Below are 27770 nucleotides of genomic sequence, written 5' to 3' on the forward strand. Positions count from 1 at the left end.
AAGTGATATTCTTACCTTGTCATAACTGTTCACACTTTTATGTCCTAGGAGAGAGTGCTTTTTACTACCTAAGTACAGAATTGAACAAGTGTGAATTTTAATCTGATAACTGTAGGTAGTTATCACCATCACATCTAAATGGATATTAAAACACCTTCCAAGTTATTAAATATTTTCACTGAAAACTGTCTCTGTGTTCTGGTATAGCCTCAGAAGCCATTCCCCAAGGTTTTCCAGTGTAGCAGTATCTTTTTCCTTGGTAGTTTTATACACTGATGCCTATAGTTGCAAAAACAGTATTAAGAGGAGGGTAGCCAAATTCTCATCAAAACCCCTATCCATTTGCTTCTGGTAAGGATAACACATACAGGGATACCAAATTCACTTAGGCATTACACAGTGATATAAACAATCATGTAATACTTTAGTTGTAAAAATAAATTACTGACACTTAAGCAAATTGTACGAAAATAATAATATACATTAAAAGGTATCCTCTCCCTTTCTGTTAGCTGAAAAATAAAATATCCATTGCTAAATATATTAAGGAGAGAATTTGGCTTAAAATAACAAGAGATGCAAATGTATGGTTTTAGGGAGGCTTACAGATTTCAGAAAAGCTCCAGAAATCCTTGGAGTATAAAGGCAGTGACAACTTACAGCTTTCTTCCATGAATGAAGCAGAGAGCACAAAGTAAAGAAGATGAGGTACACAATCAAGTGACATAAGTTTTTTAAGCCTTAATTTTCTCACCTAAAAAGTGGGGATAATATGTGCGCCTACATCTCACAAGGTTATTGTGAGGATTAAAATAAACAATTCAACTAAAGAACTATATATAGTGTCAGGTACACATTAAGCCATAATAACTACTCCTACTAATGCTATTTCTAGATCCTTTGATACTCTACACGGAGAGCTTAAAGGGCCAATTAAAAGTAAATTTATCTACCCATCTTCTAGAATGGGAGTAAGTAAACTACAGTTTGCAGGGCAAATGAGTCCTGCCACCTGTTTTTGTTTGGCGTGCAAACTAAGGATGAATTTTACATTTTTAAATAATTGAAAAAAATCAAAAGAATGACATTTTGTGTCAGATGAAAATTATATGAAATTCAAATTTAAGTGTCCATAAAGTTTGATTGGAAAACAGCCACACTCATTCATTTATGAATTTCTACAGCTGATTTTGCACTACAATGGCAGAATGAGTGGCTACAACAAAACTCACATGGCCTCCAAAGCCACAAATATTTATTATCTGTTCCTTTACAGAAGGTTTGCCAACCCTGGTTTAGAATGTAGCATATAGCAACTATTTAGGAATTAAAAAGTTAATTCATGGATATTTTCGTTTCTTAAACCACAGTTCACTTGACAGATATTTAGATAGTTGTTCAAAAGTAATTGTCTAAACTTGTAAACATTAAGAACTCTGTTTAAGGCAATTCCTTCCCATACTCCCATTCTCATATTAATTACTACATTTCCAATTACCAGAGAAGTTACAAACAAAATAACTTTGAACATTACTACTTTTAAGTTCTAATACCACTATTGATATTTAATAATTAAAAGAATGAGAAAGGGTCTCCTTCCCACAAACATATATTTACTTGAACAAGTATAAAATAAGAGACAAAATCAACGGTAAAGTTAAATGCCAAAGAAAATAGAAAACTAAGTCATAGCCAATGTCACTGATCCTCCAAGCTAACCCATCATCTTTGGGTAAAAAGAAAGGTTGACATAAATTAAGATATTTGGAACTGTAGGATGCAATGTGGGAACAATACAACTATATTACAAGAAAGAAATGAAAGTGAAAATAAGGGAGAATATGCTTAAACTATACACAAGTAGGTAACAAAAGGAGGAAAACAAGAGAAATCATAACAGGCAGATCAAATACAGCAGAGGGCACTGATGGGAAGTACAAAGCAAAGGAAAAAGTATGATTCCAATACGATCAGAAGGAAAAGACAATCTGTCAAATTACTCTTTTCCTCTCCTTCCTTCCCAAAAGGGCTTATTTGATTTTGAGATAATATTCTAGGAAAATATTCCAAGATTTTCTTAAGTATTTATAAAGAATCTGCTGCACAGACAAATGATATTTGGGATATCAAAGGAGCAAAAGAAACAAACTGTATTTGGAAAACTTACATACCCAGGTAGGGGAGGTAAACCTTCAAAAAAGACTAAATTACTAAGAATACTACAAAGCAAGACACTACTAGGTAGATAATAATTCTGTCAGCAGAAAAACAGGAAGGCAAAGGAATTCATATCCTTACTTATGAAGGAGGACTGTAGTTTGGAGTTTGAAGAAAAATGTAGAGTTTGAAATATCAGGAGGCGAAACTGGCAAAGGAATCAAATAGAGATGAGTGAAAAAATGGGCAAGGAACATTAATGAATTTATGATTTAGCAAGTAGCTAAAATCATAAAGGCATCCTACCTAGAATACTCATGGTATTTTCTATAGCAATCCAGCAGCAGACACAACAAGCAGTTAGACAGACTTAAGTACAGATATGTCAAAGTTGATGGAGTAAAAATTCAAAATGGCTAAAACTTGTCAGTATATCACTAGAGGAGAGAATGAAACTATTGACAATAAATTCCTGTCTGTGAAAAGGAAAATGAATATAGAAGGAAGCTGCCAAGTTAGGAAAGTAGGCAAAAATTGAGACTAGTCTAATTACAGTAAAAAAAATAATAATATATGCTCTGCCTGGTGGTCAGGGAGAAAATTTTAAAAATAATAGTATCTGAATATTCAAGAAGCACATAAATTAGAGGAATGTATTTCTGTAGCATTTCAATGAAGCATTCCTGGGATTGGATAACTATGGATATACACACAATAGAATTAAAAGGTGAAGTCTAAATACATTTTCTATTCTTAAAACACAGAACAGAATACTCCCAACAGATTATCATCATATAAAGATTATGGTAGAGAACAAAATCCACGATAAACTTGGACTCTTGAGATCACAATTTCAAGATCCAAGATTCCAAAAAAACATACTCAAAGAATTTAGAAATTTTAAAAATACCTAAAATGTTCTTTAAACACTGCACAAACATCCACACTGAAATTTACATAAGACAGTGATGCTGTTCTACCTTCAGTAGGCGACACACATTAAACTGACTGGATGTCAAAATATAGAATTTGAGATTTGGTTGACTCATAGTTCAAATAGAATTAGTTGTATCATATCAACAAAGTAGAACTGGCATGGATTGACAAGGAAATTGCCTCATTATATAGATCTTTTATTCATTACATTGAGACTTTGCTTGTGAAAACTATTTCCTAGCCTGATAATAGCTTAGGAAGAAAAACAGCTCAGGCTTCATTTGTCTCCACACAGTTTTAACTATTCATATGCCTTTTTGCAAAAGGCTATCTGATAAAATTTAAGTACTTACTAATATCATCTTCATGATAAATGACAGAGTGAAATGGCAGAGTTCGGTCTTTAATATATCTCTCTGCTGGCTCAACATAAAATGTACCACCACGAGTCTGGATGAATCCTTCAAATCTTCCATCAATAACAGACCCATGGCTAAAACTTCCTTCTTCACCTATTAAAGAAAGCAACAAATTCCTGAAAATTTAATTTGCACATGAATGTTAAATTCATTCTACTTTAAAAAGCCATTCTTGGCCGGTTGTGGTGGCTCACGCCTGTAATCCTAGCACCCTGGGAGGCCGAGGTGGGAGGATCATTTGAGCTCAGGAGTTCAAGATCAGCCTAAGCAAGAGCAAGACCCCATCTCTACTAAAAAAATAGAAACAAATTAGCTGGACAACTAAAAATATATACAGAAAAAATTAGCCGAGCATGGTGGCGCACACCTGTAGTCCCAGCTACTCGTGAGACTGAGGATTGCTTGAGCCCAGGAATTCGAGGTTGTTGTAAGCTAGGCTGACGCCACAGCACTCTAGCCCGGGCAACAGAGTGAGACTCTGTCTCCAAAAAAAAAAAAAAAAAAAGCCATTCTTTTATATATATGTGTGTATACATGAATATATACACACATATATATAAAATATCCTGAATACAAATTTACTGGGGAAATTAATTTTCACATAAAATATATCAAGCTGAATTTGAGATGTGAACAGCAATTAGTATTTAGGTAAAACATATATCACTACTAATAACAACAATGTAAAATAGATTATCAGTTTTGTTAATCATATTCTTAGCACCTAGCAGTGCCTGGCATGCATACAGTAGTCATCAATAAGTAATTGTTAAACTAACTTAGAAACAGGCAAGCAGAACAACTGATAAAATATGTACTACCAGAATAAAGACATAAGTATCTTTTGAAAATTTTGCTTTAATTACAAGAAGAAAAAAAGCTCCTTTCCCTCCTGATATATTGTACATGACTCTTTTGACTTCCATGCTACATTTAGGTTTTATAAATACATTTTTAAATAGAAGAATGTCAAATATTTCAGAAGTAATTTGAACAAAAGTACATCTACAATCCTTTTTAAAATATTGGACAAAGAATTGTAATATTGTCCCATCAATTACACTTCTTTAGTGAAAGAAAACAACACACAAAAAGGGACCTTTGGTTCTTAATCACAACGTAAAGCTGAGCACCAAAATCAAATGACATAAGAGGGTGGGAAGGGAGGGAGGGGACTTTAAACCTTAAATTTGACCATTAAAATCCTCTCATTAAAATAAAAATCAGGCTTTCCGTAATTTCTGAGTCATAGAATAATATTAATTAGCTGGCTTTGAGTTAATCATGGAATAAAGCTAAGAGCCCAAACACTAGTATTTTAAAGGACATCATTTTTATGTGCAAACTCATTTATAGTCTTGTACTTTTCTTGACCATCACCTAGTAAAAAAGGGCAGGGCAGGGCCTACTAAATTATTTGTCCAGCAAGATAAATGATCAAGAAAATTATAGAACACTACAATCTAACATATAAAACTTACACTGATGGAAAAACACTTTCCTTTGGTTACAGAACTGTAAGAGTACAAAAAGCTAGAAGAATTTAATAATTCAGTTTCACCTACAAGTGAGAGAAATTTTAAGTACAGAAATGTCTCATTTATCTGGTATAATCAAAAAATAAACATTTCTTTAAGCGCTTAATTTTTCATGTTATGATTCTGAGAAATCTAATATGTAGAAATGAAATTTCAAACACTTTAACTTTGTCTTAATAATTGAGAATCTTGAGTATTTATTATGTGCAGAGTACATTAACACAATGACATTTTACCCCTCTCCAATAATCCTAAGAAGATTTTGATTTTTTTTCAGCTTTTTTATGACTCCTATAAATAATTTTTCTCACACTAGGTCAGACGTAACTTCCTAATTGGGGTAAGTGTGCCACCCATGACTCCCAATACACCTTTTATTTTAGAGAGAAGGTCTCGCTCTGTCTCCCAGGCTGGAATGCAGTGGTACAAACCGCTCGCTGCAACCTCAAAGCACCGGCTGCAGCAATTCCCTCCAGCTCAGCTTTCCAAGTAGCTAGGACTACAGGCATGTGTCACCATTCCTGGCTCATTTTTAAATTTTTTTATAGAGACATGGTCTTCCTATGTTCCCCAGGCTGTTCTTGAACTCCTGGCCTCAAGTGATCCTCCCACATTGGCCTCCCAAAGTACTAGGATTACAGGCATGAGCTACCATGCCCAGCCCAAATACATCTTTTAAATTTGATGCAGTAAGAGAAATTTGTTAGACTTGTGAACAAAAGCAAATAAATGCTGAAGAAGGAAGGTCCTGGGAGGATTTCCCTACAAATGACTCTGTCACATTATTTTTGGCTGTTAAGATGATCTTTACAGTTTCCTTTTGGATTTTTCCTATTTTCTTACAAAACACAGAAAAGTTACTGCTAGTTTCTTAGGTGGAAAGTCAGAAAATTGTAGAAGTCATTAAAATTTTTTGAAAACTCTAATAGATTGGAAGTATTGGGAGTGACCAAATTTTAGACCTTTCAGAAGTCAGATATTCCACAATTCACTATTAAACATACATGTTACATGTAAAGATAAATCCAAAGATGACTTCATTTTTCAAAGACCATTACCCTTTGTGATTAAATCCTCTAGATTTATGCCGTTTTTCTGAAATATTTGCTTACGTTTCAAAATATATATTTCTTTGTGTAGAAAAAAATTAAAAGGGTTCTGTTAAGGTTCAACTTACCATAAATATGTCCAGTGTAAATATGAGAGGTATCATAATCAAGTACTTTATTTGATATTTCTACTTTAAATTCATCACTGAAAAGGGAAGTGTCCCTCTTCATTCGTAGGTTGAAATGTCTGTAAAATGGAATGGGAAGGGGGAAAAAACTGAAATTAAAAGGATCCAAATTTTAAACAATTATTTTTTACAATAAAAAAGTGTACAAAATATGGACCATGTCACACAATTTGTCTATTTTGAAAATACACTGACCAAGATTTTCTTATAATGACTCTGTTCTAAAAGTCAACCTATTAGCTGGGGTATGATTCTAAATTATATACAATTAAACACTAACTGTCTAGGATATTAAAAAAATAAATGTCTACAGGCTGATTCCTACATGGTAAAACAAGATCAAACAGAAACTGAGCTACTTGAAGATAAAAAGACAAAAACAAGCTTCCTGGCCCAATTACTGTTATTCATCACTATCTGTCTTCCCTCTCTAGTAATTCCACAGCTTTGCCATTTTCTCCTACTTTCCATAACTCAAGTATGAAAATACATAGGAAAGTGGCACCTATATTAGATATTTAACATCTCTTCTCTGAAAGGCAAGTGTGCATGCTTTCTTTTACATACACACACACATGCACAACCTTTCAAATCCTTAATTATTCCCTGGGGCTTCTAATTCTTGCAGATTTCAGTTTGGGAACCCCAAAAGAACAGGATAATGGCAGAAATCATAGTCATTCTAACTGTCCTCTATGAGGAAGAGGAAAAGACTAAAATATTGAAGTAAAATTAACTGAAGATATGACAATAATCTAGAGTTTAGAACCAAACTTAGAATCAAATCTTAAACCTAAAATTCACCAGCTCAGGATTCCTGTCCATGAAATGAAGGTAATAAATTCTATCTACCTTATAGAATTATTTTAAATATTAGAGATAATATTTGTAAAGTCTTTAAGATAGTACCTGGCACATAGGATATATGCAATAAATGTCAACAAATTAGCTACTGTTACTAAATTCCTAAAACTTTATCAAGTCTTTTACAATTGCTATAGAAGTCTGCACATGATGGAATTTCTACTCAATGTTTTTTATGACAAATATAACAAAAGTATTAAGTTCAACTATTTATTTTTAATAAGTACATTTTGATGAGTACTGTAAAGAATCTTATTCTTTAAAATACTTGCTATAAATCTGAAACACAGAGTGGTATGGAGAAACATACAATTACTATACACATTTGTGACATGAATAAATTGGTTCAATCTCTATTGTAGGAAATCAAAATTATAAATGCACATAGCCTTTCATATAGGAATTCCACTTCTAGAAATTTATCTTAAGCATACTTGAACATAAGTTAGATTACTTCCATACTACAAGACTGTGGTATAATAAAAAATATAAAGTCATTCCTCAGTATCCATGGGGGATTGGATCCAGAACTCCCCAAGGATACCAAAATCCACTGATGTTTAAGTCCTTATATAAAATGGTGTAGTATTTATATAACCTACACACATTCTCCCACATACTTTAAATCAGTGGTCCCCAACTTTTTTGGTACCAGGGATGGGTTTCTCAGAAGACAATTTTTCCACGGATGGGGGATGGGGGTGGGGGAGTGGTTTTGAAATGATTCAAGTGCATTACATTTATTGTACAATCAAACCTCTCTGCTAATGATAACCTGAATTTGCAGCTGCTCCCCAGCACTAGCATCACCACCTCAGCTTTACTTCAGATCATCAGGCATTAGATTCTCATAAGGAGCGTGCAACCTAGATCCCTTGCATGTGCAATTTACAGTAGGGTTCAGCCTCTTATGAGAATCTAATGCCACCGCTGATCTAACAGGAGGCGGAGCTTACGCAGTGATGCAAGTGATCGGGAGCGGCTGTAAATACAGATGAAGCTTCCCTGGCTCACTTGCTCGCTGCTCACCTCCTGCTGTGTAGCCCTGGTCTGTGGTGGGGGGATTGGGGACTGCAGCTTTAAATCATCTCTAGATTACTTATAATACCTGATACAATGTAAATGCTATGTAAATAGTTGTTATACTATATTGTTTAGGAAATAATGATATGGGGGGGAGTTTATATATGTTCAGTATAGATACAACCATCCTAATTTTTTTCTGAATATTTTCAATCCAAGGTTGGTTGAATCCACAGATGCAGAATCCATACATACGGAGGGGCAACTATATCTGGTTTTTGTTCCTAGTTCCTGATACAAGCTCCTAAAACCTTTGGAATATCTTGAGTGACAGGTGTGTCTTCATTCCTATTCATGAGTCTGTTTCACACATACCTGAGTTTACGCTAATGAGATGACTTAGGGTAGAGCCCCTAGATAACCTCAGGATGGGTACACATACAACTGCAGAAATCTGAATAAACTCTATGCATTATACCAACATTAATCTTAGTTTTGATATGGTATTATACTTGCATAAGTTGTTGACTTTGGGAGAGACTGGGGGAAGTATGCCCAAGATATCCCTGTATGGTTCTTTGCAACCTTCTGTGAATCTACAATTATTTTAAAAGAGTTTTTTTTAAAAATCCAGATAATATTACAACAATCAAAATGCTAAATATCCAATTAAAAATCTCTAGATATAAAGAGGCAAAAAATGTGACCCAAAACACAAGGGCTGTCCAGAAAGTATCTAGCCATGGGAACAATGGATACGTGGACAAAATGGCCATATACTTTCCAGACATCCCTCATAAAAAGAAAAAAAAATAGAAATGAGTGGTAACAGAATTAGCAGATAGAGACTTTATTATCTATATAGTATAAATATGTTCAAGAATTATAGGAAACACTTGAGCATGAACAGAAAACAGAAGCTGCAGAGAGAAACGAACTTCTAAAGTTAAAAAACATAATTTCTGAAATTTATTTAATTAAAAAACAAAATCACTGGATTGGTTTAAGAGCAGCTGAGAGACTTCAGAAAAGAATATTAGTGAACTTAAAGACAAACTATCCAACCTGATGTATAGAGAAATAAAGGCTTCTCAAAAAGAAAAATAAAAGAGCCTCAGTAACCCATGAGACAGTAAGAGAAAGAAGGAGATTGAAAAAGTATTTGATAAAATGATGAACAAAACTCTTCCAAATTGATAAAACTATAAACCCACAGGTCTAAGAAGCTTAACAAACAAGATATATACAAAGGAAACACACCAGGACATACCACAGTCACTGCTGAAAACTACTGATAAAGAGAAAATCATAAAAGCCACCAAGAAAAAGACACTGATTATAGGCATGAGAATGAAGAATGACTGCTGACTTTATCATTAGAAATAATGCAAGCTAGAAGTTACTGGAATATCTTTTTTTTTTTTTTTTTTTTTTGAGACAGAGTCTCACTCTGTTGCCCAGGCTAGAGTGAGTGCCGTGGCATCAGCCTAGCTTACAGCAACCTCAAACTCCTGGGCTCAAGCGATCCTACTGCCTCAGCCTCCCGAGTAGCTGGGACTACAGGCATGCGCCACCACACCTGGCTAATTTTTTCTATATATATATATTTTTTTTTAGCTGTCCAAATCATTTCTTTCTATTTTTAGTAGAAACGGGGTCTCGCTCTTGGTCAGTCTGGTCTCAAACTCCTGAACTCAAGAGATCCTCCAGCCTCGGCCTTCCAGAGTGCTAGGATTATAGGCGTGAGCCACCGCGCCTGGCCTCTTTTTTTTTTTAACACTGAAAGAAAAGCAATGTCAACCTAAATTCTATATTCAATAAAAAGATCATTCAAAAATGAATTGCCAATGAAGAATGAAAGAGAAGACATCATTAACAGTACTGCAGATATTTGAAAAATAATAATGAAATTATTAACTTAATGAAAATAAATTCAACTATTTAGATTTAAAAAATTCCTTAAAAGATACAAATTATGAAAACTATCACAAAATATAGAAAATCTGAATAACCCTGTTATCTACTAAAGAAACTGAACTCATCATTTAAAACTTTACCAAAAGGAAAACACCAGGCCCAGACAGTTCTGATGTCCTATAAAATTCTTTTAATAAAAGAGGAGCGAAGAGTACTCAACTCATTTTATGAGGCCCACATCACCCTATATCCCCAAACCAAAGATGTTATAAGAAAACTACAGACCAAAATCTCTTATGAACATTAACACAAAAATCCAACCACATAATAGAAAATTGAGCAAAGCAATATATAAAAAGGACAATACATTATGAGTAAATGTAGTTTATTTCTGGAATGAAAGGTTAGATTAACATTCTAAAATGGTCAATGTAACTCACCATATTCCAAGGGGAGAAAAGCCACATAATGATCTCATTAAGTATAGAAAAAGCACCTGACAAATTTTAGCACCCACTCATGATAAAAATGCTCAGCAGTAGAAAAATAAATTTAAAAAGGAAAAAACAAAAACAAAATTATCAGCAAACTAAGAAAAGACATGATAAAATGCATCTATAAAACACCAATTATCATATTTAAAGGTGAAAGACTGAGTACTTCTCTCTCATAAGACTGGGACTAAGGCAAAGATGTTCACATCTGTCACTTTTACTCAACACTGTACTGAATGTCCTCATTAGCACAGTCAGCCAAGAAAAATAAATAAAAGACATCCAGTTTGGAAATGAAGAAATAAAACTGAAATTTGTTCCTAAGTATTTTTTAAAATGCTGTTGTAAATGAGATTGTTTTTAAAATTTCATCTTCTAATTGTCTGTGGCTAGTACATAAAAATATTTCTTTTTCTTATTGGTATGTTTGTCTTGTATCCTGTGACTTTGTGTTAGGCTCATTTATTTCTAGTAGTTTTAGGATAGATTTCTTAGGGTTTTCTACATAGATCTCGTTGTCTACAAATAAAGGCATATAATTTCTATAAAGAATCACAATATTTTGAAAAATCATTAATCTATCATCATATGTATTATCTCTAAAAGAGTATCTTCATTAAACAGACTAAATATTTATTTATCATTTGGCATTTACTATTCACCAAAATTGTTGGACCCTAAAACCATTTTAAGTGAGAGCATTAGCATTCTACATGGCAAAACAAAAAGAGGGTAAAAACTTCAAAAAGACATTTAAGTTCAATATAAGAACAGTGGCTAGGGGTGGGGAACACACAGAAATGATAAAATCCTTAAAGTGATGGATACCTCAAATACCCTGACTTCATCATTACACACAGTATGCATGTAACAAATATCACACGTACCCCATAAATATGTCAATTAAAAATTTAAAAATAAGGCCGGGCACAGTGGCTCACGCCTGTAATCCTAGCACTCTGGGAGGCCGAGGCGGGTGGATCTCTCGAGGTCAGGAGTTCGAGACCAGGCTGAGCAAGACCGAGACCCCGTCTCTACTAAAAATAGAAATAAATTATCTGGCCAACCAAAATATATATAGAAAAAATTAGCCGGGCATGGTGGCGCATGCCTATAGTCCCAGCTACTCGGGAGGCTGAGGCAGTAGGATTGCTTAAGCCCAGGAGTTTGAGGTTGCTGTGAGCTAGGCTGACACCACGGCACTCACTCTAGCCAGGGCAACAAAGCAACACACTGTCTCAAAAAAAAAAAAAAAAAAAAAATTTAAAAATAAATGAAAAAAGAAAACCGTCTCATGTACACAAAACAGTATTGATTTAAATTGGATTAAAACTCCATATAAAATCAGTTCTCAATTATATATGCAGAGTCAAGTAGCACAAATAATTTTTAAAAACCAAATTTTAAAACATATCCCCAAATGCACTTTTATTAATATCAAAATTAATTTGCGTCCAAAACACACATCAACAGAAGAAGAAATGAGAGAGAGCCTAGAAGGCAGATAAATAGTAGAAAAAAGAGAGACTGAATTAAAGACTGTCACAATCCATAAAATAAACTACAAATGAGTAATCGGAAGATGTACATAATGTATTCCATTAACCAAGCCACTGGATTCCAATTTCCTACTCTTAATTCTACCACCATCGGTTTGATAGTTCATATCCTTATGCTATTTTAATATTTTATAAAATACAAATTCTTTGCAATATTCCTTCTGGATAACATATTATAAAACACTAACAATAAAAAGTTGTTAACTAACAAACTACATACTACCTTCTTAGTTTTGCAATAAGCCCTCAATAAAAAAACTATCTGAAAATATAAGCTGATTCTTGAATTTTTAAACTTTGGCTCAAAGGTCAGAAAGAGTGCAGTGAATGTTGCCTTATAAAAATCATTATATTCCAGGAAACAGTTTGGTGGTCTCTCACAAAGTTAAACATAAAATTACCATATGATCCAACAATTCCACTTCTAAGTATATGCACAAAGAAATTGAAAGCAGGGACTTAAACAGATACTTGTACACTCATAGTAACACTATTCACAGTAGTCAAAAGATGTAAAAAACCCAAATGTTCATCAATAGATGAATGGATTTTTAAAAATGTATGTATGAGTGGTATATACAAACAATAGAATATCACTCATCCCTAAAAAGTAATGAAATTCTTATATTTGCTACAACATAGATGAACCTTGAAAACATTCCAGTAAGTGAAAGCAGTCAGTCACAAATATTCTACAATTCCACTTATCTGAGGTACCTGGAATAGGCAAATTCACCAAGATAGAGTGGTTGGTTGCCAGGGGCTGGAGGGGGAGAAAAACGGGGAGTTACTATTTAATGAGTATATAGTTTCTGTTTGGGATGATGGATAGTGGTGATGTTTGCACAACATTATGGATGTACTTAATACCACCGAATTGTACACATAAAAATGGTTAAAATTGTAATTTTAATGTTATTTTACTTCAATAAAAATAAATTTTTAAAATCACTGCATTCCAAAAAGCTGGGGTATAAATCAAATCATACAGCTACCTTTTTTTATGTATATAATTTTTTTCTCTTCTGAAGAATCTTAATGACAATCAATGGCCACCTATCTTAATGGTAAAATGCCCAAGAGATTTGGTTGAGATGGTGGTACCGTGAAGATAATGGTGAGATTATAACATTCTTAAATACATACAGTACAGTGGTTTGCAATTTCCAGAGCACCTGTACATATATTACTGCATCTTACCCTCACAGCAACAGTGCAAAGAAGGCATAATGAATATTTTAATCAAAGGGTATAACTGAAGGTCACAAGACTAGAATTAGGACTAGAATTCTAATATTTGGTTGCTGCATAGAGCTCTTTCCAACATATCACAAATGCCTCCCAAGCATGTGATGTAAAAAGTCAAGCTAACACATGCTGAGTGTTGTAGTAGTGTCAATGTAATATTATGTCTCTATCAAGTCACCTTTAAAATCTGAATAAATGCAAGTAAGAAACAGAAGTGAAAATATAACCTCATTTGACTTTCACTGTAAATTGTGCTTTACAATACTACCATAAGAAATTCTCTTTGATTATTAATGCTTGAGCCACTTTTCAAGACTATGGCTAAACTCTGTCCTCTTTTTACTATGTTTCTTTTAGCAGGTTTGGTTCTTTCTATTATTATTATAATATATTAAACTGTCATCAAAGATAAACTTTAAATTTCCTCTGAAGAGGTTAAGATGTCCTGCATAAAAAACATTACTGGGAATGTTTTCATGCCCTTAGATTTAACTATTATATTGATTTTATGAATCAACAGTATTATGTCTGTCATCTTGATTATAACAGTTTTGTTATAATTCTTTTTTGGCTTTGGCATTATGGTAAAGTTATAAAGAATGGAATGAAGTTATAGTGGGAGAAAATCAGTTTAACACATGATAGCAATTTGAAAAAATACAGCAAACAGATGCTGATTCCTCAGTCTCAGTGCTCTGAATATGCAGTTCCATCATGTGGTAATAATAATTTGTTTTCCTTTCTCAGGCTTTGGAAAATCACTCTATATCCAAATCGGACAAATGATAGAGATACTAGAAACACCTTTGGTACAGAGCAATGAAATAAATTATGTTAGGATATGATTCATAAGTTTTCTGGAAGATCACATAACCTTCCACATCTTTATATAAAGCACCAACTTTCTATAGGTTAGAACAGTGAGAATACAAAGTAGTTATCGTGTTGTTTCAGTTACCCATGGTCAAATGAGGTCCAAAACTAGCTGAGTACATACAATAAGATTTTGAGGGGGGGGACCACATTTACATAACTTTTATCACAGTATATTATAATTGTTTTATTTTATTATTTATTGTTGTTACTCTCTTACTTTGCCTAATTTATGAATTAAACTTTATCACAGGTAGGTATGTATAGGAAAAACAGTATATACAGGGTTCGATACTATCTATGGTTTCAGGCATTTGCTGGGGGTCTTATACCATAGCCTCCATTAAAAAGGAGGGACTACTGCAGAGTAAAAGAAGTTGACTTTTCTTATTGGATTGCTATTTTAGCTAAAAATACTATATCTCTGATTTTCAGAAGAAAACAGCAACAGATACTGGGTGCATCCCTCAAACTGAAGCCATAACAGGACAAAAAGCCCCAACTAACAAAGTACATTGGCAATATAGAGAGGAAACATAAGGGCAAAAATCTTGCTTCAAAGTACTATCAGAGTAATCCAGAGTCTCAGAGACCAGGACTATCTTTATGAATAGAGTTCTAGCATACCTAAAAGGAACAGAACTTTGGTACATGTGGGTTAGTGATTAGCAGGAATAACTACACTTAACTAGGGCATCACTGATGTCTTCAGACGTTCATTTCCTCTTAACATTAACCTTCTTAATAAAAATGCTTGAGAGTCTCCATTCAAATTATTTTTTAAGACAAATTAATGTTAACATGCAATATTATTGAGTCAATTTTCCAGTTTACTTCCATTAATACATTTTGAAATTGAAAAGTCCTTTTTTCAAATTATCTTACAGAAGCCCAATATTTTTAAAAAAAGGATAAAATAGAAGAGGTCTATAGAGGCAGAAAGGGCAGGGAGTCAGCCAATGTACACTTCCCACTGGGCAGTACTTGAGGCATCTTCCAGTGAAATTTTAGGGCTCTACAGTTTGAAAAACACAGTTCCAGGTTACCCTGGGGTACATAAATTTCTTCAAATAAGCAAAAATACACAAAAATCTATAAGAGTCCCTAAGGAAGCTAAAAGTGAAACTAAAACTTAAGCTAAAATGAGTAACTTTATCCTGTACGAGAAGAACAAGTGAGTCTCATTCAGGAGAGCCAAAAAACTTGTCATGATGGCATCATTACAGAACACATGATTATATGTACTGTACGTGATTACAGAATAAGTAAATTTAGGCTAAATGCAATGGCTCACACCTGTAATCCCAGCACTTTGGAAGGCCAAAGTAGGAGAATTGCTTGAGGCCAAGAGTTCAAGACCAGCCTGGGCAACAAAGCAAGACCCCATTGCTACAAAAAAATTAAAAATTAAAAATTAACCAGGCATGGTTGCACACTCTTGTAGTTCCAGCTACTAGGGAGGCTGAAGCAGGAGGATCACTTGAGCTCAGGAGTTCAAGGCTTCAGTGAGCTATGATCACACCACTGCACTCCAACGTGCACAATAGAGTGGGACCCTACCTCTAAATAAATAAGTAAATAAGTAAATTTATCTACTGGAGAAAAAAATAAGATTTCTGTAAATGGCTTCCAATCTCATGCAAGTACATAATTAAATAATTGGCAAGCAAACTGTTGTATATAAAACACTAAAAAAATGACAGGGTTTAAGAGTAGAGGGAGACTTCAATTCTTCAGACTCCTGACGTAGCCCAAATGTATAAAATCACAAGATCACCTAAATTTACTAATTTAACAAATCAGAGAAGGATGACTTGACCAAGATCACACAAAATCAGAGTCTGAATCTGAACCAAGGTCTTCAATTACCCAACCAACAACCTTTCCACCACACCAAACTATAGTTCCCTGCTTAGGATACGTAACAAACCTCCAGGATAGCAAAATGCAGAACACCTTCCTGGTAAAAGATAAAAATAAAAGACTGACTTATAAAGCATAATCAATGGAATTATATCTAAAAGAAGGATTTGTCAATGAAAAGGAATCTGAAAGAAGGAGATCAAAAAAGTAAAAACTGGCAGTGCATATTCATGCTTCAGAAATCTCATTCAATATTAAGTTAGACAAAGTGACCTCTAAGGTCTCTCAAGATAAAGAATGTGAAAGATTCACTCAGTTTGACAGGTAAGGGTAAGCTATTTGAGAAATTAAAACATAAAAAGGTTTTGGGAGTCACATATACGGGCAGAACAATTTTACTACGGACAAATACAATGTCTGTACTTCACACATTTAAAAAGAAATTTGCCAAGCTATACTTAAAAGATAACTGGGTCCTGGTAATCAATCACCAGAGAATTAGTAGAGATGGTATCTAATGATATTGGCCCATTATGCTCTTGTAAACAAAATGCCCAAAAATATACTGGCTGTTATGAATCATTGGAGACTCAAAAATGTTACTTATCTTTTTATGTGACTACAATACATCCAAATATGGACTAGTAATCTGTGTAATTAGATCAGCAAGAACAAACAGAACTAAAGACATTCAAAGAAAGATAAGTAACATGTAACATGAACTAAAAATATTGAGAATGAAGCAAGAGGCAGCAACTAACCACTCCCCTCCATGAAACATTCTTTCTTTGGCTTCTAGAATATCATGCTCTCAAATTTTATTCTACTTTTCTAACCACTCTTCGGTCTCTACATCCCCTTCTCCTCCTGACCCCTAAACTGCTGGCATTTAGCAGAGCTTTCTCCAAGGCCCTCCTCCTGAACTTCACATAACATCTCCAAATCAAACTTATGATCTCTCCTCAAATTCACAGCTGCTCCAGTTATTCCCTATCTCACTAAATGACTCCAATAGCAAGGCCTCAGTGGGAGGATTGCCTGTAATCAGGAGTTCAAGACCAGCCTGAGCAAGAGCAAGACCCCCGTCTCTACTAAATATAGAAAAATTAGCTGGGCGTGGTGGTATGCACCTGTAGTCCACCTACTCAGGAGGCCGAGGCAGGAGGATCGCTTGAGCCCAGAAATTTGAGGTTGCAGTGAGCTACAATACCACTGTACTCTACCCAGGGTAAGAGGGAGACTCTGTCTCAAAAAGAAAACAAGAAAGAGGTTTGGTTGTTCATATGCTTAGGTATAAAATAAACACCACAAAAAATTACTTTAATACTTAAACACATACACACCACACACACAAACACACACACACACACACACACACACACTGTGCTACTACCCAGAAATGTAAGTCATAATTATCTAAGCAGAAAACTAAGCAGAATCCTTTTCAAGTATATTCTTCTTTGTATGTCTAAGTTAACTGCACGGTATTTAATGTATTCTGTAATTAACTGAAGTACAGTTATCTAATTCTAGGGGACTAAGCCTTACTGTGTGAATGGAAGAAACAAACTCTACTTGATATTTTTAAAAGTACAAAAAACAGATAACCAGTCTAGCCACAGTGAATACTCTATGGGCTGGGCTACAGCTAACTGTAGCCCAAAGTCATCCCAAAACTATATTCATAATAAATATAAATAAAAAATATAAAAATTAAAATTTACAAAAATAAAGTATAGATTATTACAAGTTGTTATTAACCAAATAATAATTTGTACACACATAGGAATCCTGTTAGGAGGGGTTATAGTATACAAAAACTAGTATTTGTTATATAATGGAACAGGAAGAGAGACCTAGCAGGAAATCTGTAATTATAGCATTTCAGTCATTTTGTAGACCTATTCCAAGGAGAGAAAAAAATAAGACCATCAGATTATTACATTTTTAACTAAGGTATGTTAGAAGGTAATTATAATGACCATGTTTTAGGACACAAATTCTGAGACAGTGTGAATATACAAGTATAATAATTGAGAAAATATCTGAAATTGGATGAATTCTAGAAAATACACTGATTTATACAATTAAACGGACTTGTGTTAAAAGTACCCAAAGATGACTAGTATAAGACCACAAAGTATGAGATTACCTGGTTCTAGGTCCTTTGCTTAGACTTTCAGCCAGAAGTTCTCCCTCATTTGAATATCTACAGCATTTTATCTATAATGTATCATATCACATTTGCCTCTTATACAATAGGTACATCTGACCACTCCTATTAGATCTATATTTGATTTATGTTTCTATCACCCATAGCCTATACTAGGTAACTTTTAACTAACAGTAAAAAAAAATTTTTGGTATGACTAAATGACAGCATGCTCACTCACGCATACTCTCTCCCCCCCTCACTTATACACACACAAAGGAGCTATGGATTTGGCTTTGCCACATACTCAATGCGAATTATGTGAAAGATCTAACAAAAATTTAATGATATAATAGGAATCCAACCAAAAGCAGCTAGACTCTCATCTTTTCCCTTTGGCAGCCAAACCATATTTGGTATATAATATTAAGTATATTTTGAAATGGTCATTAAAAACTTAGGAAGGGTAATGATTGCTTAGTATTTTACAGTACATACTAATAAAGAATGAGTAATTTTTGAATATCTGAAGAGTCATAAAAATTTACATGTATTGCTGCCATTAAAACTTTTATCTAGAAAAATAAACAGACCCTGAAATGAATCTTTTTTCCTCCTTCAAAAGAAGAGATTTTATAACTTGAAAATAATTTTTTTCAATGATGATCATTTACTTTTGTAATATGGAAAATATTATTAAGTAATACATTTATTTCCATGTGCAAAAAACTTGGTTTCATAGCATTTCTGGTTATCTGATTTTTCAGCCATTAATATCTTTTCTTAAGGACCTGCACTATATATACAATACAATGAATCATACTAAGTAGTAGTCAAGGTGCCTGCCTGTGAGGAACAAAAAACAAAGTTATAGAAAAGTAAATAAGAAGTACACATATGAAAAGGATCAAATGCCAATAGTACAGAGAAGTAATTTTAAAGCTCAGAGGAAGCAGTAAAGTGTCTAAGAGGCAGAAGTTGAATTGTGCATTAAAAGATGATCAGGTCTGGGCACAGTAGCTCATGCCTGTAATCCGAGCTCTATGGGAGGCTGAGACAGGAAAACTGCTTAAGGCCAGGAGTTCAAGACCAGTGAGACCCCATCTTTATGAAAATTTTAAAAATTAACCAGGCATGGTGGCGCACACCTATAGTTGTAACTACTTAGGAGACTGAGGCAGGAGAATCACTTCAGCCCACGAGTTCAAGATTGCAGTGAACTATGAACATGCCACTGTATCCACTCTAGCCTGGGTGACAGAGTGAAACTTTATCTCTAAAAATAAAAATTTAAAAATTAAATTTTTTTTGAAAACATGATTAGGATTTAAGATAAATAACACAGAGAACAAACTATACATGCAGCAAACACTAAGATCATTTTGAGTGAAACAGAGACTGGATGCTGGAAAGTAGAATAAAGTAATTTTAAAATAATAGACCAGGATTAATTATAGAGAAACTTGAATTAAGAAATCTGGCAAACAATAATTGAAGAAATCAGAGCAAAAGGTGGCATTGAAAAAGGAACCATTTAGAGTAGAGTCATCTCATAGCAGTACATAGGATAGCTTTAATGTGAGCGGAAGCTGGGAAACCTATTAGAAAGTGAGCAATATAGGTTTCAATCAGGACTACATCAGCAGAAAAAGTTAGAAAGGAATAGATTTACTAATTATAGGCAAGACAGAGAGCCTGACAAAAATCTCAAAGATTTTGTATGTAAGCATCCCTAACACATAGAAAGAAAAAAAATACGGGGTTTTTGAGTCAGCCATGTCTGGGCGAAATCTGTGCTGTATGAGTTATTTAACTTCTCTGAGCCTTAGTCTCCTCAGTTATAAAAAGATATTTACCTTTGTCTGGGTGTTGAGAAGATTAAATAAGAAAATGCATATAAAGCCTCCAGAACACAACAGGCACTCAATTAAGTATGATTTTTCACTTTTTTCCCTTGGCTCCCCCCTTTCATTATCCCTTAACAATTCTATTTGAGAATTGAACAGTACAGCAGGTAATCAAACAGCTGTCATTTTAGAACTGGTAAAACTGAATTAATGAGAAATTAAGTGACTTATTCAATGATATACAACTAGTTATCTTCACTGCTGGCACTGGTAGATATACTGACCATAAAACATATAAAAACTCATGGAAAATGTGAATATAGAAACTTCTATAAAGATATACCTTTTAATAATATAAGATCTGATTCATATATTCCAAAATATTTAAATCTGACTGTTTGCCTAACAATATAAAAGGGCAATCCATTTTAAAACACACTTTTAAAATTTTTTTCTTTTTATTTCTTTGTACACAAATCAGTAGCATAAAACACTTTCATATTTTTTATTTTTTTTTTTTATTTCAGCATATTACAGGGGTACAAATGTTTAGGTTGTATATAATACCCTTGCCCCACCCGAGTCAGAGCTTCAAGCATGTCCATCCTCCAGACGGTGCGCACTAAAACACATTTTTTAATATATATACCAAATTTCACCAGAAGCTGCATTTCCAAATGGAGACCTTTCCATTAAAGAAGGAAAATTAAGGGTATACATTTCTTCTTTTAAATTAGATTGAACACAGGGGAACTTCAAACACAGTCAGCAATAAACTTACTCACCTTCCATGGGCATGGAAATCTAGACGTAAAAACTGGTCCTCATGTGAGACTGCTCTTTTGGCACGCTGGTGTTTTTGGTGTAATGAATCCACATTGTAAGATAATCCTTCATAATGTCTAATGTATTTATTTAAAGGATTCCCATACTGACCTATAAAAAATAGAAAACAGTTTGAATTAGTATCATCTTGAAGGTTCTAACATGATTCCATGATTATTCAAATAACTATGAATATTTATGAAATAATTATCCGCCCAATACCAGTACTAATAATATGAATACCCTCACTAATATTATCTTAATATGTATTTTTTAAATCTTATGGTAATAGTAATTTCGATCATATGCAAAATTCTGGATGTTAGCTGTAGGTTTGTTTTAGATGTCCTTTATCAGGCTGAGGAAATTTCCTTCTATTCATACTTTGCTAATTAACACTCTATCAGGAACAGATGCTGATTTGTCACCTGCTCTTACTGTATCTATTAAGATGATCACACAGTTTTTTCTTTTTAGTTTAATAATATGGTGAATTAAATTGATTGATTTTTGAATGTTAAAACAACCTTGCATTCCTGAGATAAACCCCACTTGGTCATACTGTTGGATTCAATTTGCTGTAATTTTGTTTATAATTTTTGTTACGTATGTTCACGAGAGATACTGGTTTGGAGTTTTCTCTTCTTGTATTACCTCTGTCAAGTTTTGGTGGCAGGGCAAAAAATGTTTTGAGAAGTATTACCTCTTCTTCAATTTTCTGGACCAATTTATGTAGAATTAGTATTATTTCTTTTTTCAGTGTTTAGTAGAATTCACTGGTGAAGCCATCTTGGTCTGGAGTTTTCTTTATGGAAAGGTTTTTAAATGCAATTTCAATTTCATGAATAGATAAAGAGCTATTCGTGTTTTTTATTTCTTCTTGAGTGAACTTTGGTAGGAATTTGTCCATTTCACCCAAGTTGTTGAATTTATAGAAATAAAGTTGTTCATAATATTCCCTTATGTTTTTTATATATTTTTTAATCTGTAGTGATGTCATCTCTCTCATTCCTGATATAGCTAATCTATATCTTATGTTCCTGATCAGGATAAAGATTTATCAATTTTACTGATCTTCTCAAAGAGCCACTTTTTAATTCCTCTGATTTTTTTCTTCCTTATTTTTCTGTTTCTATTTTGGTGATTTTTACTTTGATCTTTATTCTTTCCTTCTGCTTACTTTGGATTTAATTTGCTCTTCTGTTTCTAGTTCCATAAGGTGAGGCCATCAATTTAAGACCCTCCTCCTTCTCTCACATAGGTGGTTTAGTGCTACAAATGTCTCCTAAGAACTCCTTTAGCAGAATTCCACAATCTTGGTGTGTTTTCATTTTCACTCTGTTCAACATATTAATACTTTCTAATTTCGGATTTGATTTCTTCTTTGATCCATGTGTTAAATGTCCGTTACTAACTGTCCACATACTGAAATGTTTTCAGTTATATTTTTGTCATTGATTTCTAATTTAATTCTTCTATAGCCAAAGAACACACTCTGTATGACAACAGTACTTTTAAATACATTGAGACATCCTGTATGACCCAGAAGATGGTTTATCTTTGCAAATGTTTCAGGTATGCTTGAAAAGAATGTGTATTCTGTTGTTATGAGGAAGTATTCTAGAAATGTCAATCTCTACTCTTATTGGTGGCGTGTTTTATAAATGTCACTCAGGTTAAGTTGATCAAGAGTGTTGTGCCAGTCTTTTATATCCTTATTTCCTACCTATTCTGTTACTGAGAGAGGGGTATTCAAATCTGTCTAGGATTGTAGCTTTGTCTATTTCTCCTTGCAGTTCTCTGCTTCATGTATTTTTGAAGCTATTATTATATACATATGATTATTATGCCTCTTGGATTAATTATATGCCTTTATGACTATCAAATGGCCTTTGCTATATTTTATAATATTCTATGATTTTTTTTTTTTTTTTGAGACCGAGTCTTGCTCTGTCACCCAGGCTAGAGTGCAGTGGAGTTATCATAGCTCACTGCAACCTCAGACTCCTGGGCTCAATTGATCCTCCTGCCTCAAGCCTTCCAAGTAGCTGGGACTACAGGTGTGTGCCACCATGCCTGGCTAATTTTTCTATATTTTGGTAGAGATGGGGTCACACTCTTGCTCAGACTCGTCTCAAACTCCTAGCCTCTCACTCTAGCTGCTCTCTTCTTCCTGATATTCTGTCTGTGAACTACAGCCACTTTGGTCTACCTTGCCTCTCAGCTCCATCTCCTCAACTCGGGACCTTCAGTGGTGTCCACCTAGGTTTCCTATTATAGCACTACAGCCAGGAAATTTTTTCAAGGCAGAAAGCTGGCACAATCAGGGCTAGCCTTCTTGCTCCCCCTCTCTCAGTGTCCTTCACTGCCTCCATGACCAACGCCTAAAAAAACCACCGTTTCTCTGTTTTTTTCCTGGTTTTCTTATTTCCTTTCAGACAAGAAGGCAAATTTAGTCCTTGTTCCTCCATCTTTCACCAGAATTAAAAGGTGATTCCTTAACAAATCAAGTAAACTTTCTTCCTAAAGAAAACTGCCCTCTTTCATAAAACAAATAAAACAAATTTTTTGAAAAAAGAAAAACTATAATGGTTTGCCTATTGTATTGCCTACAGTCTAAACTTTCCATCACTAAACTTTCTGTTTGCAGTTAGTGGCTTTTCATTTATGTGGTTAAGAGCACAAACTCTGATGTCAAATTATCTAAATTTAAGTTCTGGGGATTAGCTGCACCACAATGTGAAAATATTTAACACTACTGAACTGTACACTTAGAAAATGGCAAATTTTACATTATTTTTTACTAGAATAAAAAAATTATCTGAGGTTGAATAGCATTACCTTCATTTATTAATTGTTTCCCAGATTAAATGGAAAACTACTAAGCTTCAGTTTCCCATCTGTAAAATGTAGAGGCACAGAGTAACTCTCTCTTAAAACGACTACTACACAGGCCAGGTGCAGTGGCTCATGCCTGTAATTCTAGCACTCTGGGAGGCCAAGGCAGGAAGATCACTTGAGTTCAGGAGTTCCAGACCAGCCTGAGCAAGAGTGAGACCCCACCCCCACCCCCACCCCCATCTCTATAAAAATAGAAAAAATTAGCCTGGAGTGGTGGTGCTCCCAGCTACTCAGGAGGCAGAGGCAGGAGGATCACTTGAGCCCAGGAGTCTGAGGTTGCAGTGAGCTATCATGACATCACTGCACTCTAGCCAGGGTGACAGAGCAAGAATCCGTCTCACAAAAAGAAGAAGGAAAAAAAAAAGCCTACTACACAGATTAAATGATGTAAACATGTGCAACAATTAAGAAAGTGCCTACCATGCAGCAAAGATTCAATAAATTTTCCATCATCATCTCTTCCCCCTCCTCCTTTTTTTCTCCCACACTTGCCTTTGAGACCAATATACACACATTGAGGCCATAAATTCAGGAATAAAAACAAAACTGGGTTTGAATTCTGATACTTCCTAGCGAAGACCACATGAACTGCATAATCATTTAAGTTTTTTAAATCTCAGGGGTTTTCCCTAAAATGGAGACAACAATGTCTACCTTAAATGCATGTAAAATGCTTAGCATAAAGGATAAAATAAAAGGACCGTTTAAATAATTATTGAGCTACTTCACCCTCCTCTTGAATGTACTCCTCTCAAGAGAGGTGACAGGAATAGAGTACAAAACTATCTTCACAACTAGTAAAGAAAATACAGTGAAGCCAATGTGTAGGAGATAACAAAACTGGCTAGTGTAGAACTTTTAAAAATCAAGACTAAATAATGGAATCAAATATTATGCCAATGCATGCAAATTGACCAAAGGGTTGATAATAAAAAAAGGATATTATACCAATGCATTTTCCAAATCCTTTAAAAATATTTTTAAATTTATATTTGGGTTTAAAAAAATACCCCACACAAGAGAACATATCAAGAGAAGAAATCAAGAATGGGGAAACTACAGTATGAAAACTTTTGAGTAATTCTTTTCATTCTGAAAATCAAATGCAGGATTTCCATTAGGTTACTGAACTGGATTTCTTTTATGTAGTCTCAGTAGCCACAGCACAAGCTTAGCTTTGCAGAGCTGTGCTTCCACTCCTTTTTCAGTACCAAGAAAGTTAAGTTTTTAACTCACAGTTCAGATAAAGTGTTTTGTCACTTATGATAACTTAAAACAATAACTGTTGTTATTCTGGTGCAGCACTCATGATAAAAACTCAACTATTTACATGGATGGAACACTATCAGGAGAGTTATTAAACAAAGTCATCTTTTCTCTGTCCCACACAAGAAGGAATTTTATAAAGCAACATAATATTCACTTTCACTAGCAAAGGACCTAATGATTTTCTGAATCTTTATAACTGAGACAAAACATGATTCACAAGGTTTAATTGGGAAAGTTAAAAACAATACCCAGGGATACACAGTTACCAAGTCCACCTCATTATCATCTTCTACATAAGACCTAGGAATGTTTCTGTGTTTATTATACTAAAAAATCAGCAGTTATATGATTTCAGTAATGTGAAAAAAACTGACATTAAGATATTATATTGAAACAGTATTCATGATTTCTCTCCTCCTCTAATAAAATGAAGGGAGAAATGGGGGTTGGGAGGAGTAGCCTACCCTCCCCCACAAAAAGAAAAGAACAGAACCAATCCTCAAGCACTGAAATCAAACAAGAAAAAATAACCAGTGTGTGCTGGAGCTGGCTGATACACGTTCATGAGTGCCAATTACCTTCCCAGCTTCATGATCTGTGACATTATGTCGGTTGCCTGAATTGGAGTATTTACACCACTGAAATTGGAAAAGACTACAAATCAAAAGGTTTTTTTCCTTTCTTTTCTTTTTTTTTTTTTTTTGTTTTAAGAGAGCCAGTGTACTAATATAACAGTGGGCATAACCTAATGATGTAATCTTTCAAACAGGCAGCCAAGGAAATGAACAGAATATTTTAATGAAAATGTGGAAAAGCAAAGCTCACTGGACTTCTGATGGTTGCTGATCCTAACCCTCAGAAGCCATACCATTTTTACTAATTCTTATAGTGATAAGAAGAAAAAAAAATAAAAGGAACCATACAATTCATTTTTAAAATCTCAAAAGAGAACAGAACCCTGAAATTCTCAAAAAGACTGTACATGATCATGCCCCCATGACTGCAGAAAAATGAGTAAAACAAAAGAATCAGCCCTCAAACTATGAGTTGAGGGGGGAAAAATACACCAGTATCAGAGACAGAAGAAAAAGAAAGAAGCCACCTGAATTATGTAGTAGCAAAAAGAACATCTGGTCAAAGAAGAGGCATACAACCACCAATGTAACATTGTACAAGCATATATATTACAGCAAAAATCATGAAAGTAATAAAAAAAGGAAAACAGAAAAAGAATCCAACTGAGAATGAAACAAACATCTGGAAAAATCCTGGGAAAACTGGAGTAAGTCTAAAATGACATTAAGAAATTCTTATTGGCTAGGCATGGTGGCTCACACCTGTAATCCTAGAACTTTGGGAGACTGAGGCAAGAGGATCGCTTGAGCCCAAGAGTTTGAGGCTGCACTGAGCTATGATGGCACCAGTGTACTCCAGCCTGGGCAACAGAGTGAGACTATCTCAAAAAAAAAAAAAAAATTCTTATTAATTTTCTTCAGTACAAGAACACTGTGGTTATATAGAAGGAGAATGTTCTGAATTTTGGGAGATACATTTTAAAGTATTTAGGGGTAAAAATGATATGTCTGTAACTTACACTGAAGATGATTGGGAGTAGGGGTAGAAAAGAAAAAGGGTGCAAATGTTAAATCAGTGTCCATTCAGGCTATGAATGAGTAAGAGAGACTGAATTTAACCTACGAAGATTAATAATTAGAAAACTGGACAAAAGAAAAGAAAAACAAATAAGGAGAGATCTACTACAAGTGGCCCAACTTACTGCCCACAAGCAGCTTCCAGGCCAGAGTGCAGGGAGGAGAAACCCAGAGCCTGATGGTCAATGAATAAGACAAACATCTGGGTTCAGGGAAGCCATGCATTTAGAATCGTGGGACAGAGTACCAAAAAGGAAGAAACTGAACAGAGAGAGCTACAGAACCTGAAGTGGGATCCCATTAAGTGTTTGGCTGAGTACTGATCCGAGCATGTGAGAGAATAAACTCTTCCACCACAGAAAAATGAATTACCAGAAAGTAGTAAGAACAACCTTTGAAGCTCATACAAGGATCGGAATGTGTTCATATTTCTACCATCCAGAGAAGAGAGACCTTGTGGTGGGTACAGCCCTCAGAAAAATAACAACTTTGGCTGGGCGCAGTGGCTCACACCTGTAATCCTAGCACTCTGGGAGGCTGAGGCAGTAGGATCGCTTAAGCCCAGAAGTTTGAGGTTACTGTGAGCTAGGCTGATGCCACGGCACTCACTCTAGCCCGGGCAACAGAGTGAGACTCTGTCTCAAAAAAAAAAAAAAAAAGAAAAAAGAAAAGAACAACTTTATTAGTAGGGTAAAATTAGCCATCTAAAAAGGCTGTTTTGGATCAACCCTAACAAAGCTTAAAGGCAATCTTCCAAATTTGAATAATAAATTAGACTTAACTGACTCCAAGTAGCTTAACTGCACACCAAAAGTCTGAAAGTGTTTAAAGGAAAGATAAAATCAAACACTCAAAAATGTTAAAACTCAGAATATTCCTGTATCCAATCAAAATTACCATGCATGTAAAAAAGTAAAATGTAAGTATATTTTTCTCCCATAACTAAAAGAAAAACTAGTCATTAGAAACAGAAATTATAGAGATGATGGAACAAGC

The 27770-nt window shown here is 34.4% G+C and overlaps 1 protein-coding gene across 2 annotated transcripts in view; it reads right to left on the bottom strand.

The window, feature by feature from the left end:
- ADAM10 (ADAM metallopeptidase domain 10) overlaps positions 1-27770 on the bottom strand; it is a 127642-nt gene that overhangs the window by 76634 nt on the left and 23238 nt on the right. For both annotated transcript variants that reach the window (XR_006729826.1, XM_045530224.1), the window contains exons 2-4: positions 20913-21063; positions 6228-6346; positions 3447-3605 (exon numbers count right to left, since the gene is read on the bottom strand). Coding sequence is in view for 1 of the 2 variants with exons in the window: in XM_045530224.1 (XP_045386180.1) it covers positions 3447-3605; positions 6228-6346; positions 20913-21063 (429 nt within the window). In the remaining variant the exon portion in view is untranslated. The remainder of the gene's footprint in view (positions 1-3446; positions 3606-6227; positions 6347-20912; positions 21064-27770) is intronic.

This window comes from Lemur catta, chromosome 1, assembly GCF_020740605.2.
Source record: "Lemur catta isolate mLemCat1 chromosome 1, mLemCat1.pri, whole genome shotgun sequence".
Lineage (NCBI taxonomy): Eukaryota > Metazoa > Chordata > Mammalia > Primates > Lemuridae > Lemur > Lemur catta.